This window comes from Dendropsophus ebraccatus, chromosome 3 (genome assembly GCF_027789765.1).
Source record: "Dendropsophus ebraccatus isolate aDenEbr1 chromosome 3, aDenEbr1.pat, whole genome shotgun sequence".
NCBI classification, from domain to species: Eukaryota; Metazoa; Chordata; class Amphibia; order Anura; family Hylidae; genus Dendropsophus; species Dendropsophus ebraccatus.
This window is the reverse complement of record NC_091456.1, coordinates 87,963,334-87,982,096: the sequence shown is the minus strand read 5'-3', so window position 1 is coordinate 87,982,096 and position 18,763 is coordinate 87,963,334. Positions and strand designations below refer to the sequence as shown.

Here is an 18,763-nt window from a genome sequence, read left to right as displayed (position 1 = left end):
GCGACACATGGTGTTTTTGCATTGCTGTGAGTCTTTTTGAGTCTTCTCCCTGTCTTCTTTTGAGCGGCTAAGCATTGTCATTTCAGCCAGTCAGCGACTGCAGCAGTGTCCCGGCTTCATCTGTGAAGAGGCAGAGCCTAGCACACTTATAGTGTGCCAGGCTCTGCTGAAGAATGAAGACATCGGGGTGAGTATCAATAGGGCCCCCCTTCTCCCTCCAGCACTGCACCCATCCCAGCAAGGAAGGGGGGCAATTACCCCCTTCCTTGCAGGAATGGGTACACTGTGAGATCAATGTGGCCCCCATGGGGTTAAGTGAGGAAGGCATGTTTTATTGACGTTTTTACTAAAAAAAAAAAAAAAAAAAAAAAAAGGCAGTGTGCATATTGGCCCAGATTTTTCAATCTGTCAGCAAAAAAATCCAGAAAAATTGTTTTCTCAGACATATAGCAACCAATCACAGTTCATTTTTAGAAATGATTTGCTGTTATTTGTCCAAGACATAAATGTGTCCGATTTATGTTTTGGACAGACTAATATAGCTAACATAGTGTTTGTAAACATTGTCCAAAAGGCTGCGATATAGTGGCCCAAGAAAGTGTGAAAACAGCACTCTTCCAAGCAAAGAAATGTGGTTGATACAAAACTCAATAGAAGGCATGGGAGAATTTATTAATGGAGGTATCTATTTCTACAGTCACTAACAGAAGATATGACTAAGTAGGATTCTTTATTACACATTCACGTTAGCAGCTCTGTATAAAATACATTCATTTTAAAGTCGAAGACATTCCAGCTTTTTCACGTAACTGGTGGCTGGCCCTTGTGTAGCTTGCACTACAGTCATGTAGACTCCATCTTTAGACTTTACCACTATTATTAATAAAGCAGAATACATTCTTAGGCTATGTTCACACAACATTGTTTGAGGTGGAGATACAGACGTATTTTGATCATTACGGCCTTACATAAAGAGCATGTGAACATTATCTTACAGTGAAAATAGCCTTTCTAGTAATTTGAGTAATTTGGTAAAAGCTGTCCGGCTGGGGGAACGGTGGTGGTGGTGGGGGGGGCGTCGGAAGGGAGGCCTGTGCCTTGCAGGGGGAGGTAGGGGGCTGGCGGGCTCTCACTTATCCGGAATCACGGGCACTTTCCTGATGTACATCAGGAAAGTGCCCGTGATTCCGGCGCTCCCATAGACTTCTATAGGGGCGTCCGGGCCGGAATTCCGGATAAAAATAGGACATGTCCTATTTTTTCCAGATCTATTTTCCAGAACGGACACCCTTCCGGAAAAATCTGGAAGGGTGTCCGTGACTAATTAAAGTCTATGGATCCGGAAATCCGGATGGTTTTTCCGGACGTGTGAAGGGGGCCTAAAGCTCCAGTGCAGTTCGCATCACATACCAACCGCATCCTGCAGAAGAAGCTGTATACGGAAGAAAAAGAAGTTTTGTTACCCAGGCACACAGCAGGCAGAGGTGGGTAGGTAGCCATCTGGGCGGCTCTCTGCCCACGTGTAGTCACTGATCTCTGCCTGTCAGCGCACTCGCTGTCAATCATCCAGGCAAAGAGGCCCGTTACTGGCCTCTCTGTCTGTCACTCATCCCCGCCAAGCACGCGGGCTGCTCAGGAGCTTTACACAGCGCTCCAGGGAACCATATCAGCCCAATTGGGCTGATTGGTTCCCTTTAACATTGTCGATCTGCAATTGTGGCTCAAGCTGCTGTTTGGGGAAGACAACATTACCTTCAGGATGAGCAGCTGGCATTCATAATATTATGTGTAGTGTGGTAACATAACCCTGTCTGAGATTCTTGTCCACAAATTCATATACATATGTCAGCTAATGAAAAACATATAATGGCCCAAAGTGTGTAAAATAGAAACTGTGTAGACTGCAAAATAATCTGTAAATCTGGGTCTGTATGTATAGTTTGATACTTGGAATATTGAAGTTAGTGTCCTAGTACAAAACTTTACAAATGTGAATGTGTCCTTTTGTGGATTAGCAAATACCTAAGTACTAAGAGTTTACTGATTTATTCATACAAGGAAGAGGGCCCTTATAATCTCAAGCCATTTTGTAACAACTCTTATTTTGATTCCTCAGATCTTTCCCTGGGAAATCTCCCTAGTGAATAAAACTCTTCATTTGGTCGCATATCAGTTAAATGAGCAATTCGGTTAGCCATTGCAAAGAATGCAGTGACCATAGCGATGTCCCATGCATCTTCACGATCAAAGCCGTGTTTTTCCAGTTTGCTAAAATGCTCCTCAGTTATGTTTTCTGGCTTGGCAACCGCCAAAGCAAACTCCAGCATGGCCCGATCTCTAGGGCTGAGATCTGCTAGCTCAGGATTGACAACGACCTAAAGAAACACAGTTTTGTCAAGAGCAGCAATATACAATACAGCTAGCTAAAACATGACATCTGTATGTATGCATCAGACTGGAGACAAAGGTCATTCCTGCTCCACTGGCAGTTCTGGGAAGAAAGGATAAGCATAATGTATGTGTATCTGACTAAAATACATAAAAGTCTCAGGCTATATTCACAGACGGTAAAATAAAAGCAAAATACAACAGTAAAATAGGTGTAAAATGCAACTGTATTTTAAATCTTGTAATATACTACATTAACGTCTGAGGAAAAAATTCCAGTCTGTACATTGTAAAAAAAAATATATTTTTATATATGTGTGCACAGACAGCTGTACATCCTTAGACTTTAATGTAGCACATTATTACATTTAAAATCCAGCAATTCTTTATACCTATTTTGCTTTTATTTTACCATAAGTGAACATAGCCTTAAGCTACAATCTAATTTATAACCATCAACCAGATATGTTCACATTTAAGTTTTAGCTTCTGTGAAAGGTATATGTAAGGAGTAGTTTTATTGTCGCAATCACTGACTTCCAGTGTAAAATAAAAAAAAATGCACTTTTTGTTTTTACTGTGTTCCCTTGTATAGTAAAGTTGAGTAGATTTTACTTTTCTACAAGTAAATGTAAAAAGTTAGGCTGATGCATTTTGGTCTAGTGTATGCCAAAATTACACTAATTTGTCAAATGCTGTATGCATGGGAGTCTATCAATATGTTCATCATATGCTATAGGAACTTTACACCAAACAGTCCCTGAGAAATATTAAATGAAATAAAGATTTATCCATAGCTAGATTAAGATGTTACTGAGGCAGAGTGCAAAATAGCATAAAAATCTATATTTACCTAGCCCCAGTCCCCTGAAGCTCCTGTCCTCCTTCCAGTCCTCTGATCTTCTTTCTTTTCTCTGCATCTGAGACCAGTCCTTGTTGCAGGACCTGTTGGCTTGTCCAATCACAGGCTTAGATGGGATGCTGTGACCAGCGGAAAGGTCCTGCACCAATTACTTGTCTCTAATGGGAAAAAAAGGCGGTCAGGGGACTGAAAAGAGAAAAACATGAGCTGGAGGGGACTGTGGCTAGGTGAGTATAGGTTTTTATTCTATTTTTCCCATGTCCCAGCAGCATCTTATTTATACACTGGCACACTCCCTTTAGGCATCTTAACACTGGCTGACTATTGGCCAAATACACTCACCGGCCACTTTATTAGGTACACCTGTCCAACTGCACGTTACCACTTAATTTCTAATCACATGGCGGCAACTCAGTGCATTTAGGCATGTAGACATGGTCAAGACAATCTCCTGCAGTTCAAACCGAGCATCAGTATGGGGAAGAAAGGTGATTTGAGTGCCTTTGAACGTGGCATGGTTGCTGGTGCCAGAAGGGCTGGTCTGAGTATTTCAGAAACTGCTGATCTACTGGGATTTTCACGCACAACCATCTCTAGGGTTTACAGAGAATGGTCCGAAAAAGAAAAAACATCCAGTGAGCGGCAGTTCTGTGGGCGGAAATGCCTTGTTGATGCCAGAGGTCAGAGGAGAATGGGCAGACTGGTTCAAGCTGATAGAAAGGGAACAGTGACTCAAATAGCCAACCGTTACAACCAAGGTAGGCAGAAGAGCATCTCTGAACGCACAGTACGTCGAACTTTGAGGCAAATGGGCTACAGCAGCAGAAGACCACACCGGGTGCCACTCCTTTCAGCTAAGAACAGGAAACTGAGGCTACAATTTGCACAAGCTCATCGAAATTGGACAGTAGAAGATTGGAAAAACGTTACATGGTCTGATGAGTCTCGATTTCTGCTTGAACATGACAATGAGTTCACTGTACTCAAATGGCCTCCACAGTCACCAGATCTCAATCCAATAGAGCATCTTTGGGATGTGGTGGAACGGGAGATTCGCATCATGGATGTGCAGCCGACAAATCTGCGGCAACTGTGTGATGCCATCATTTCAATATGGACCAAAATCTCTGAGAAATGCTTCCAGCACCTTGTTGAATCTATGCCACGAAGAATTGAGGCAGTTCTGAAGGCAAAAGGGGGTCCAACCAGTTACTAGCATGGTGTACCTAATAAAGTGGCCGGTGAGTGTAGTTTATAGTAGGATTCATAGTAATGCTGAAAATTGGCCTGTGTAAAACAGACAGCCATCAGCCAAGGAACAAGAAAAGCCTCATGAATGATACAAAGCTCAAATTATGTCATATCAGGAAACAAGTGGTAGAGAGTTACCTGGTCAGCTAATGTCTTTTTCTTGGAATATATTCTGTGCAATGCACTATGAGCAGTTACACAGTAAGGACACTTGTTGTTCGCACTGGTGGCTACAATGATTAGTTCTTTGTCAGCTTTGGATACATTTCCTACAAAGAAAAAATATTTAATTTTACCGCATCTCTATTTAACAGATGGTCATTGATTATTACACATGTGATAATGTTAATTATATTAATATAATACAAAATAATAAATCCCATAGTTATTTGCTGTGATCACCTACCATTGTTTGTTCCCCGCTGCTCACTACTTCCTGGTGTAATCTCATCACACTCTTGCTTAGGACCCTAAAATGTTATATTTTTCAAATTTAAACAATAATCTTTCCTTGTGTATGCAAGCAACGACTGAAAAATCGTTAGTGTGTCATTGATCCCATCTTTTATGCTGACCATAAAATGATTGTTGATCATTCGATTATGTTTTGGTGTATATACACATTGTTAGTTCATTATTACGATTGTTCGTATAGCAGAGTATACAAATGATCATAACTAACAACTATTGTTCTGTGTGCTATGGCAGACAATTTAAGGTCATTTCCAAAAGTGCTAGCTTGCAAAGGTTTATCATTAATCGGCAAAAACAAAAAAAAATCGCTTCATCTAATAGGACCCTAAGGCAATCACTGGCCACAGCAGGGACCAGTTCAATGTGTTCAGGCAGAGACCAGAAAGCTGAACAAGGCACTGTCAGAACAATGATGGAGGGGGAGTATAACAGGTAAGTATGGACTTAAGCATGGGCACTTTTAAACATGAATAAATACCCAAACAGACCCTTTAAAAGAAGAAAGCATATTTAAAGGAATTTGATATTAAGAAAACAACTCTCAAGGCATATACTAAATATTTTCTGTGCAAGCTAGACTTTCACCCCCCCCCCCCCCCCCCAATAAGTTGTTCAGCATCTGTACTACACAGTGAATGGAGACAAACTGCTTCCAGACCCGTTTACTGTGTAGTGGTGGTGACCTGTAACTGCAGCTAAGCTCCTATTCATGTGAATAAAAGATGAGCTGCAGTTACAGGTTGTAACCACTACACAATAAATAGAAACTTTCTTTCAAATACAGCGCCACATCTGTCCTCAGGTTGTGTGTGGTATTGTAGGGCCACATTCACTCATCCGTAGTGCAGTCCGTGACCGCAGCCCGCACTACAAATGTGTATCCGTAGTGCTCCATGCTTCACAGAGAACTACATTACACTTCATTCACCCTGGTGATCCTATCGGTCCACATTACAACATGTCCAGATTTTTTGCGGCACATATCACGGCCCCTTATACACGTACGGACATGTGAACGGGGCCATTGGATAACATTGGTTTCATGTTCTGTCCGCAATTGCGTGCCCACAATTGCGTACAGAACGGATGTGTGAATTAGGCATAACTCAGCTCCATTTACTCCAATTGAACTGAGCTGCAATACTACACACAGACAGAAAGCGTCATATTTTACTAATCCTGGATAACCCCAAAAAAATATTCATCCATCTTTAAATAAATAAATTATAAAGAACAAGCAAGACAGACTGTATTTAGGCTAAGTTCACGCTGTGTTTTTGCAATCCGTTTTTTTCATCCGTTTTTTGCAAAAAAAAACTGATGCATTTGTGTGCATCCGTTTTTCTATTGACTTCCATTGTAAAAAAAAAACGGATCCATTTTTTTTAACCCTTTGAGGACCAGGCCCAAAATGACCCAGTGGACCGCGCAAATTTTGATCTTCGTGTTTTCGTTTTTCCCTCCTCCCCTTCTAAGAGCTCCAGCACTTTCAGTTTTCTATCTACAAGCCATGTAAGTGCTTGTTTGTTACAGGAATAGTCGTACTTTGTAATGGCGTCTTTCATTTTACCATAACATGTATGATGGAATCCCAAATATATTATTTATGAAGATATAAATAGGTGAAATCATAAAAAAAAATGCAATATGGTAACGTTTGGGGGGTTCCTGTGTCTATGTAATGCACTATATGGTAACAGCGACATGGCAATTAATTATAAATAAAATGGGACTATTGTGACGCTTATAACAGTTTTATTTTTTCACCTATGAGGCTGTATGGGGTGTCATTTTTTCCGCCATGATCTCTAATTTTTATTAATACCTTATTTGTGAAGATCGGACGTTTTGATCACTTTTTATTAATTTTTTTTTTAATATATAATGTAACATTAAATCTGTAATCCACGCACTTTTTTCCCTCTTTTCGTTTACTCCTTTCTCCGTTCGCAATGATGCTTGTAATATTTTAATAGATTGGACAATTACGCACGCTACGGTATATTATATATTTGTTTATTTATTTTTATATGTTTTATTTATATAATGGGAAAGGGGGGTGATTTCAACTTTTATTGGGGAGGGGTTTTGGGGTTATGTTTTAGTGTTTTTAACTTGTTTGTAACTATACGCCCTGGGTCGTCTAAGGGTTAATGGACACAAAAGTAGTGTCAGCTAGTTTTTATGCCTGTCAAAAAAAACGGGTCTGTTTTGATCCGTTTTTTTTTTTACAATGGATGTCAGTGGAAAAACTGATTAAAACGGATGCACACAAAGGCATCCATTTTTTTCATCCGTTTTTTTGCAAAAAATGGATGAAAAAAAAAACGGATTGCAAAAACGCAGTGTGAACCTAGCCTTAGCAGGGTTTACCTTAAAGGGAACTAGTAAACATGATTGTGCCATTATGGTTCGCAGCTGCACCCTAAAGGTCTACTCTGCAGCTCCATCAGCATACCAACCACGTCTGCAGTGGTAGCTTTACTTTGGTAGTTTTATTGTAGCTTGCAAGGCTGGGAAAGGGACGGCCTTGCACAGCACAATAAAACTACTTTTTTTTTCAGACATTTACAGCCTCAAACAGCCATTAAAGTAGAAGTCCAGGCAGACCTCTTTTTTTCATAAGTTCCAGGGAAAGGGAGGATAAAAGGAAAAACATGATCTCACCTCCCTGACTCCAGCGCTGGTGGGCGCATAGTGCTGATCCTGTCCCCAGGTTCCCAGGCGGAACCCCACTACAGCCGGCTGGCTGGCTAAGTGGACCCAACACATCATGGCACGGGTCCCTACTCAGACCAGGAAGCGGTAAGGGGCCGGATCAACTGTAAGTGGCCACCAGCGCTGGAGCCAGGGAGGTGAGAGCATATTATTTCTCCCATTATTTCTCCCATTCCCCGGTACCTTGACTTCTCCTTTAACATTTCAACCATTTCTTCTGCCATTTGGTCCATTTATTCAGCCGTTTATGCAATTAAGCCCCAATCTCCCCCTTGACAAGGCTGGGTTCATACTGCGTCTACGATTTCTGCCATAGGCATATGTCAGCATCGTGCTAAACCACATAAGGTTGAGTTCAGACTGCAATAGTTTTTTTTATCATAGGGATACATTAGCATATTGATGTATACCACAGCATACTGCCAGCTTTAAAGGGGTTGTCCAGCGAAATTTTTTTTAAAAAAAATCAGCTGGTGTCAGCAAGTTATATAATTTTGTAATTTACTTCTATATAAAAAATCTCAGGTCTTCCCATACTTATAAGCTGCTGTATGTCCTGCAGGAAGTAGTGTTTTATTTACATTCAGACACAGTGCTCTCTGCTGACATCTCTGGCCAAGACAGGAACTGTCCAGAGCAGGAGAGGTTTTCTCTGGGAATTTTCTTCTGCTCTGGACAGTTCTTGACATGGACAGAGGTGGCAGAAGAGAGCACTGTGTCTGAATGTCAATAAAACAACACTTGCTGCAGGACATAAAGGAGCTTATAAATATGGGAAGACTTGAGATTTTTAAATAGAAGTCAATTACAAATCTATATAACTTTCTGACACCAGTTGATTTGAAAGAAAAAAAAATTGCTGGACAACCCCTTTAATGGTCTGAACATAGCAAGTGACTATATTTGCACAATGTTTCACACATATTCATTTACTTAGGCATATTTCTAAGTACAGCAGACCACAATTTGGAAGATGTCTGAATATACATGTAAACATAAAAAACGGTTTACAGCTCCTTCTCAAAAATACCTGAACAAACAGACCAAAAACAGAAGCTTTTTTGAACTGTCAATGGAACTCAACATTCCAAAACTTGTAATTTCTGCATTTTTTGGGCTGCTTTGTGGTTTAAAAATGGTGTAAAATACTGTTAATGAACATCAGAAAAATTTATTTACCGCTTTCCTTGTTCATAAGGACTTCATAATAAGTAAAAAATGCTCTGAACTCGTTGGGTCGGTGTGACATTACTCTAAAAACGTTTGGTAAAAAACCACCCTGAAAGACAGGTGTAAATATTTAATATGACATACAGGCATCATGCATTTCAAGAATATTTTAATGCAAAACTATGCATATAATATAAAATCCAAAACTAACACTATAGAAAATGTGTTGTAACTGACTTACATAGGTTGTATCAATCCCTGAAATTGTTCCAGTAATAATAGTAATAATATTTATTTTTATAGCAACAACAGAATCCGCAGCACTTACACTTTATGTTTCCTATGATTTCAGATGTCTGTTGGAGAAGTGGGAAGGACAGGGGTACCATATTCTATGTGTGGTGGTGGTGGTGGTGGTGGTGAGGGGGGGGGGGGGTGAGGAACTGGCCTCATTCTTGGACAATGTCTTTTCAGCGCACCATAAAGTTATAGGGAAGGCGGCTTCTATAAGCCTGCTTATTGCACTACTTATTTTCTCTGGAGCTATAGGTAAGCAGAAGAAAGATCTCTCCAATTGTTGCCTAACTGCAGCTTGGTCAGTTATTCCATGTCACTGACACTCCTAACACACAGACTGAGAGTCAGCAAAAGCATCTGGATGATACCTTGGACAATGGATGATACCTTCAAATCTGGATGCCATAGCTTCTTCGAACAGATGGCGGAATCTGCCTGACCAGAGAGTGAAGTCTATGGGACCGGCAGAGATGCGCGCTGCTGCAAGCAGTGGCGAGCTGCGGAATCATGCGTGGGTGATCCGCCCGGATTCCTTAGTGTGCACATTCCTTAAGCGTTAGACAGTACAGTGGAAGCACAGTTCCAACCATAGACCCTTCTAATGGCACATCTAATAGACAACCTGTCAAGAACTGACTTCTCTGCTGAAAGCCCTCTAAGAAATAGGAAACACTTGGCGAGGGTTACAGAGAGGGGCTATTTAACTTTTCTGTCTGTTGCTTTCCCTTCAGAGGTCAAGGAACAACCTCCATTTGAGGGCTGTCATTCAGTGGCGTAGCGACCGCGGTCGCAGGGGTCGCCGCCGCGACCGGGCCGCTACCAAGGGGGGGCCCGCAAGGCCCCCCCTTACCACTGCACTGCCCGCCTCCCACTCCCTCTTGTGAACACAAGCAATGTTTTGCTTGCGATCACAAGAGGCAGGGGCCCCCGGCTGTCTTGCAGCCCCCAGGGAGCTCTGTGTGCGGTGGGGGGGGGAAGTACTTCCAGCGCAGGGAGCATCGCGTTAAGAAAAAAACAGGTCCCGCTAAGCTCCGCCCCCTCCGCGCTAAGCCCCGCCTCCCGCCGGGGGAAGCCCGCCAGCGCGTGTGACCTGGGGGCTACAGAAATCATGCAGGTGAGTATAGATTTTTTTGTTTTTAAGGGGATGATGGGGGTGTAGTGGTATGATGATGGAACAAGAGGATGATGGGGGTGTAGTGGTATGATGATGGAACAAGAGGATGATGAGGATGTAGTGGTATGATGATGATGGAACAAGAGGATGATGGGAATGTAGTGGTATGATGATGATGGAACAAGAGGAGGATGAGGGGTGTAGTGGTATGATGATGGAACAAGAGGATGATGGGGTGTAGTGGTATGATGATGATGGAACAAGAGGATGATGAGGGGTGTAGTGGTATGATGGAACAAGAAGATGATGAGGGGTGTAGTGGTATGATGATGGAACAAGAAGATCATGAGGATGTAGTGGTATGATGATGATGATGATGATGGAACAAGAGGATGATGAGGATGTAGTGGTATGATGATGATGAAACAAGAGGATGATGAGGATGTAGTGGTATGATGATGATGGAACAAGAGGATGATGAGGGGTGAAGTGGTATGATGATGAAAGGGCAGGAGGATGAAGGGGTAGTAGTATTATGGTGGAGGTGGTTGTAGTATGATGATGGAGGGGCAGGAGGAGGGGACAACATGGGGGGCATCTGTAAGGGGGATAAAATGGGGGGCATCTATATGGTTGATAACATGGGGGCAATCTATATGGGGGATAACATGGGGGGCATCTATAATAGGGACAACACAGGGGGCCATCTATAAGGGGGAAACATTGGGGGGCCATCTATAAGGTGGACTACACAGGGGGTGTATACAATAGGGGGATATGTACTATAAGGGAGTCACATAGAGTCAGGCTACCCACTAAATGAGGGTGTAAAGGGGCCAATACAGATGTGCAGTTTGTAGAGAGATGAGGATGGTGTCAGTGTGAGGAGCCTAATATGTTTGTCTGGCAGATTCTGTGGATTCGTGGCTCCAAAAAGTTCTCATAATGGCCCTGGGCAGATGGAGAAGATGAAAAGGGAAGAACTCCGATCAGAGAAGACGTCCCCTGTGAGTCACCTGATATATTTGCACTGTAATGTATATGGTGTATAGAGCCTGTGTAGAGCTGGGGCCACCTCTATATGACTGGATGAGGTGATATTGGTCTATGTACAGAGGATTTTATTCAGTAGCAGCGGTTGTGTTAGTCAGTATGTGGTAAGGGGGGGGGGCCCAAGTTGACCTCTTGCACCAGGGCCCAAGAGACATTAGCTACGCCCCTGCTGTCATTAATTAGACATCCACTTTAATAAATAACAGGATTCTTTATTTTTGGTAATGTGCGCACAGTTACATGTGAAAACTGTCTGTAGTAAGTGTTCCTTACATATCGCTTGTCTGTATAATTACCTTTTTCTCTACCTCCTCCATTAATTCCACTATATCATATGGCAAGTCTTTTTTGTATGGTATAGGATAGCGACTTATTGGTCTAGGTTCTTCAGGTTGTGTCCCATAACCATAACGTCCTAGTGAAATAGCTCCAGTTGATCTCCAAATTCCATGGGAAGCATTTCCTGACAAGTTCTAAAACATAAAAAGAGGAAACATTTTCTGATTTATTAGACTAATAGATGATAATAGATGATATCTAATATGTAGATAAAGGGGGAGATTTATCACAGGGTGTACAATATATACTCCTGTAAACACAGCAACCAATCACAGCTCAGCTTCCAGCTCTGGTAAAATGAAAGAGGAGCTGTGATTGGTTGCTGTGGGCAGTTTGCACCAGTCTGTATTTTACACCCTGCAAGCTTAGGGCACTAGAGTCTCTTACTGAAATAAGTAATAAACCCTGCAAGTTTACCTCCATATGATGTCTTTATACAGCACCATATTATGGAGCAGGAATTCTAGGGGAGAATGTGTATCTAATGTATTGCCTCATTGTAAACGCTGGGTTAAAGGGAATCTGTCAGCTGTATGTACTGCTAAGTGCTGCAAACACAGTTGGTAACTGTTAGGGTATAAAAGCCAACCATATCTTTAAGGGGTTCTCTCACCCTGCAGATTCAGCTTAACATAGCTTTGTCTCCTGTTCTTATTTCTGCTTTAGCAGATGGGGGAATGAGAATAGAATGCTGTAATGCTGAGCTGAATTGGTTCTGCATCACTATGTCTCCCACTAAGATAACAAACATCTCCAGGGACAATCCACAAGCCCTGGAAACATCTGTGATCTCACAGGGTAAGGGTAGGTTCACACTGCGTTTTCAGCATCCGTTTAACGGATCCGTTTTTTGCAAAAAACGAATGCATGTGTGCGCATCCGTTTTTTGATCCGTTTTTCCATTGACTTCCATTATAAAAAAAAAACGGATCAAAACGGATACTTTTTTTTGACGCACAATAAAGTACTGTTGACACTACTTTTTTGACCGCTAAAAAAACCGGATCCGTTAAACGAATGCTGAAAACGCAGTGTGAACCTAGCCTAACACAGTAACTGTAAAAAGCACACTTACCAGCCCCCGAGCTGAGCAGTGATGGGTAACCTAGGCAGCAAGCTGTATACAATAGAGTAAGAGGATAGGGCCAAAATACAAACTAAGCTATTTTGCTATTGAAAAGCTTGATTCATTTTGCAGTATCATATTTATGTTTGCAATAAAACTAAAATCTAATAAATCTAATTGTAAAAGTTTATTGGATGAAAATACACTGGCTTAAAGGGTACTATCACTATGACAACGGAAGATCAGGTTGCCATCTCGGCAAGTTCAGTGCACAAGCCTTATTAATTGTTTTACTTAAAGCAGAAATAAAAATCCTTTAAAAAAAAAAAAAAAAAAAAAGAATAGGGCTTGAACATTGAACATTTCCCCAGCAACCCGATTTTTTCAGCGTCTGCATGCTGTACTGTGGCAAAGACCACAATGACATGTACCCTTTAAGCCAGTGCTTCTCAAGCTGTTAGGCAGGTCTTATCTGTGAGGTGCCCCATAGTTGTTAGTGGGGCACAGCAGGGGAGGCAGTATTCACAAATGTAAATATAAGCTGCACATTACTTTCCCTGGATGCAGCAATCTCTGGTTTACCAACATTATTGATTATTTGTACTTCTTATTTATTGTTATACAGAGTTCGACAAATGAAAGGCAGACAGCAACCTTTTCAATTTTCCCATGGTATTCCACCACATACAGCATATTGAAGTCCAGGCATCATTTTAAACAGTTGGTTAAAGCTTTAGTAGAAAAAGTCTGAAAGGCTCTGAGTTAAAGGACAACTCTGGCGGGACCTTAAAAAAAACACAAAATAAACAGACACACTTCATACACACCATCCCTTGTCGGTCGAAACTCCGTCACCCCTGGACGGCGTCTTTGGAACTCTCTCACTTCAAGTTTCAAGTGAAGTAAACGTGAGAGAAAATGCTGCCAGTGTGCAATCGCACCAGCAGACTTTTCATTGGCTGGAGTGCATCACATGGCTTCCAGCAAGCTCAGCCAATGAGGGCTGAGCAAGCTAGAAGCCTTGTAATGCACTCCAGCCAATGAAAAGGCCTTTTCATGTCAAATTCACTTTACCAGAAGACACCGAGGAGGAAGAAGACCTGGCCTGTCCCCCGCTGTGATGACATTGTCACAAAATGGCGCCTGGGAGAATGGGGTTGACTGTAATTGGTTATGTATGCTTTATTTAAAGGGAATCCGTCAGCTCCCGGGTACTACCTAAGGTGATGACAGTGTGCTGTAGCTGGCAGCCCCCAGTAAGCATGGTGCCTTTTGATAATTTTCCATGCAGCGGATTATGTACAATCTTATGTCTCCTACTGTCACAGAGCAGTTGTTCGTGCCACACTTGTCATGCATCCTCCTCCCTCTTCATGAATAATCAATGCTGCCCGGCCTCCTGCTCACTCAGCTGTCAGCTGATTGCAGATCAGTCCTCTGTAGGCTGTTTATCTCTGAAAGAATCTCTCCTCCCTAATGTATTGGAGCTGTGGTCTAGGGGTAACTCTGACAGCAGTTCCTTCTCTGGTTCAAATCCCCTGATGAAAATGAAATAGATGTCTTTTTTTTCTCATTATTGTATCATTTTTAAGGCTATGTTCACACAGTATTTTTGCTCAGTATTTTGGTCAGTATTTTGCAACCAAAACCAGGAGTGGATTGAGAACACAGAAAGGCTATGTTCTTACACTGTTGAAATTGAGCAGATGGCCGTCATTTAATGGCAAATATCGGACGTTGTTTTAAAAAAAAACCAGTAATTATTTGCCATTAAATGACAGCCATCCACTCAATTTTAACAGTATGTGAACATAGCCGTTTAGTGTTTTCAATCCACTTCTGGTTTTGGTTGCAAAATACTGACCAAAATACTGAGCAAAAATACTGTGTGTGTGAACATAGCCTTAAAAATGATACAATAATGAGGGGAAAAAAAAAAAAGACATTGATTTAATTTCCCCTCTGTGAACTCCCCCTGCGTCACCATGACGTACCAGCCTCATGGGACGCTAAGGGGTTAAACTTATGCTATTCAGCGTTTGATAAAAATATAATAAATGCATTCTCTGGGTCAGTAGTGAATTATAATAGGTCCGTTTCGAGTGGTAGCTTCTGGGCGGCCCATGGCCACCCAAACATACTTATACTTTAAGTGATGTATTGTTCCTGACTACAGTTCTACCATGATTTTCACCGCGATTTTTGCACAGATCAGGGCATTATGACATTATGTATCCCGTACTATGAACACCAGGCTAGTGCTGCCATAGCGTACCCCTGCACTACAGTTACAGCGATACCAAATTTGTATTTTTTTTTTTTTTAACTATTACCACTACCACAGCTGGTTTAGGACTTTTGATTTATTTGCGGGAAGATGTGTAGTTTTAATTGATACCAAGTTTTACTTATGTATGACTTTTGGATCTCTTTTATGATGAGCAATTCTGGTGCTGTTTTTTTTTCTTTCTTTTTTTTATGTTTACAGCGTGTGTCATGCGATATATGATATAGTTTTATAGATTGGTTGTTACAGACGTGGTGATAAACATGTATAGGTTTCGTGTTTTTTTTTTTTACGTGTTTTACATAACAGTTTATTATATGTGGGGAATACAATGCATTTTTATTATTGGGGGAGGGTGTTTTTTTATGTTTTTACTTTTACACTAGTGTACATTACTGTACACTAGTGTAAACTAACCAGTGATCTGCTGATTACTGATACAATACACTGCATTACTACTGTATCATGTACATACTGTATCTATGTCAGCAATGAGATGACAGGCAATCACAGGCATATACATGGTAATCCCAGGGGCCTTCAAAAAGCCCACGGGATTACCATGGAGACGATGGGGAGCTGGGACCGAGCCGCAGGACTTCACAATCACGTAACTATGCCCGCGTAGCCACTGGAAGCCGTTACATGCCACAGTCATGATTGACAGCGGCATTTAACAGGTTAAGTTACCCTGAGCAGAGGATTCTTTGCTTCACGGTAATTAAGGGGGAGATCTGATCTAAAAAGCGCGGCAGAGCCTTCCAATTACACATGCTGTAAAAAGGCATATGTATTGGAATAAAGCCAATTAGTGACCGCCGTAAAAAGCATATTGGCGGTCACTAACAGGTTAAACAGATAGCAAAATCGTGTTGTCAGCCAGGCCTAAGAGTACACAGTATACAGTTATGCCAGATTTATCAAAGCTTGGGCTGTATGATAAATATGGTCTAGGTTTGGACCAACTACTAGTTGGCTTAAAAATATGCACCTAAATTATGGCACATTTCTTGGGCTAAAACATCCTTTTGTTAGGCAATACCCCAATATCAGTAGCTGGAGGCCACCGCTACTAGCCGTCACTCTGTCCGGGCTACTTAAAGGGCTTATCCAGCACTACAAAAACATGGTCACTTTCTTCCACAGACAGCCCCACTCTTGACTCCAGCTGGGCGGGGTTTTTCTGCTCAGTTCCATTGAAGTGAATGGAGCTTAATTGCAAACCGCACCTGAACTGGAGACAAGAGTCGTGTTGTCTCTGAAAGAAAGTGACCATGTTTTTGTAGCACTGGATAATCCCTTTAACTATTTAAATGCCACTGTCAAATGGCCTGGATTACCTTTTCCTGGTGGTCGGATAGGCTCCCCACAGAGATTGTGAGGAGCCGATACGTTGTACAGGCAGCTAAGTCCAAGTACAAGTCCTCTGCTATGCTTTCCAGGCTGCCTGTATTCGCCGATTGTTAGAGGCTGCCTTCAGCAGCTCCTAACAATCAGGTGCAGAGTCAATGGATCAATGAAGTATACAGCTACGTTCACACAACATCTTATCTTGACTGTTTTTGATGACTGTGATTTTGGCACCAAAACGCAGCTGTGTTATGCAAATGGCGTCAGCTGTGTTTTGGCGCTTAAATGACGTCTGTCCAAAAAAACAGCCAAAGAGAGAGGTTTTGTGAACATAGTCTATATGTACTGCATTGATCCCTATGAGCAATTATGGTATTGCTCATAAGGGTCTCCTAGGGGGACTACAAAAGTATGTAAAAAATTTATAAATATATATAAATTCATCCCGTAACAAAAAATTTAAATCCCCCTTCCTTTGCTGTTTTGCTGCATAAACCTGCCAAAGCACAAAATTACTGATTTTCGGTCACATTACATCCCAGGAAAAAAAATTTTTTATAAAAAAAAGTGTTCAAAAAGTTGCATATATACAAGCAAGATATCAATAAAAAGTGCAGATCATGATGCTTCACACAGCCCCACAGGTTCAGGAGTGGTTGTGAAGCAGACTCTCAGTTCTAATCTTGTACGGATGGAGTAGGAGGCTCAGTTGTTAGCGCTGTCCGTTCTGAGACACTGCATACCACCTTGCATGTAAATATCACCTTGTGTGTACACTCCCCCATACAGAGCTTTTCTTATGGTCCGTTTACACGGATCGAAAATTCGCCCAATCGATCATTTAACGATTTTGAAGTAACAATTTGGTTTTTATAACGATCAGCGTTTAGACGAAGAGATAAATAGTTAGAAAAAAAATATGCTATTGCGATCATTTTAAGATCACTTAAGCCCATCTCACACATAGGGTGAATCTGTCTTAGACGAAGCCATCTGCAGATTTTCAGCAAACGACCAACTAAGATTTGAGAACATGTTGAAAGATCACGAACGATTTCTCGCTCGTCACTTGATCGTTCGCTGTGTTTACTCAAGCCGATTATCACTCAAATGCGATCGTTATCGCGAAAATTGGAACGAGACCATTAGTGTTCCTAATAAATATCAATCTTTGACTGTCCATCACTTAACCCCGATACTATGGTAATCAGTGCAGAATATTATTTCTGCAAGTATGGAACCATAGGAGTACTAAGATGGCAGACCAGCTGCTAAATGAACACACTGAAAGTCTATTAATTAGAATTGGACATGGGAACAGAACTCATATCATATAGATGCAATGTCAATCATATTAAACAGCGTAGAATGAACTGGATTTTTATTTATATCACAGCATGCACTAGAAGTGGAAGAGCACTGGAAAAAAAACAAAGTTGCCACTTTAGCAAACATTTTTATACCAGACTTGTTGATCAACATTTCATGTTAAATTCTCACTATACAGTAAGCTACTGTATGGTAAGTGGTTAAATCCAACACATACGTGTTCTGGACTGTGCCAGATAGATAGTAACAATAAAGCACTGGTAAAAACGTAGCAGAAGTGAGTATGAAGCTTTGTGTGCTGGTGGGTGGTGGCAGCTCCTTCTATTACTCACAGTCAGCAGGGGGGTTCTGCTAATCTTCCATAGACTGCTGAGGAGTCTCATGATGATCTATCTGCTCCTGTTACCTCTCACACACAGGCGACTGAATAGTGTTTCCTAGTTCAGGGTCACGCAGGGCCCCACCCTCTGGAGTGCAATAAGCCCTCCTTCCCTCAGTGCTGCACGCCTAGCCAGGCTGCTCTGAAGAATTGGGCTTCGGAGTGGAGGAACTGCTGGCGGCATGGGATATCTATAATGTCACAGGGAAAAGATATGATACTCTAATAACTCTCTGCTTTGTAATCCTTAAAACTTTTTGCAGGTAATAGTATTATAGACCAGGTATGAGCCCTGCAGCACCTCTGTATGACATAGATCTATCACACAGCTGCAGCTAACAAGCCACATGCCTGTCATATGGTGTGTTTACACAGAGAGATTTAACTGACAGATTTTTTAAGCCAAAGCCAGGAACAGACTATAAACAGGGAAAAGGTCATAAAGAAAAGACTGGGATTTCTCCTTTTCTTAAATCCATTCCTGGCTTTGGCTTCCAAAATCTGTCAGAGAAATCTGTCTGTGTAAATGCACCCTTATGCTAAGTTTACACGAGGCAATTATTGGCCCGATCATCCGATTAACGATTTCGAAGTAACGATTTTTTTTTATAACGATCAGCGTTTAGATGGAACGATATCGTACAGAAAATTCGTTTTGCGACCGCTTTGCGATCACTTAAGTCTAT

The 18,763-nt window shown here is 41.6% G+C and overlaps 1 protein-coding gene across 1 annotated transcript; it reads right to left on the bottom strand.

Annotated features, from left to right (window-relative positions):
* Positions 1–649: 649 nt before the first annotated feature.
* On the bottom strand, positions 650–18,133 carry LOC138787177 (uncharacterized). Its single transcript, XM_069964349.1, has 5 exons — positions 18,031–18,133; positions 11,624–11,800; positions 8,873–8,972; positions 4,640–4,770; positions 650–2,375 (listed from the first exon to the last, which is right to left on the bottom strand). The coding sequence occupies exons 1-5, from the start codon at positions 18,079–18,081 to the stop codon at positions 2,100–2,102; spliced, it is 735 nt and encodes a 244-aa protein (XP_069820450.1). The 5' UTR covers positions 18,082–18,133; the 3' UTR covers positions 650–2,099.
* Positions 18,134–18,763: the final 630 nt, after the last annotated feature.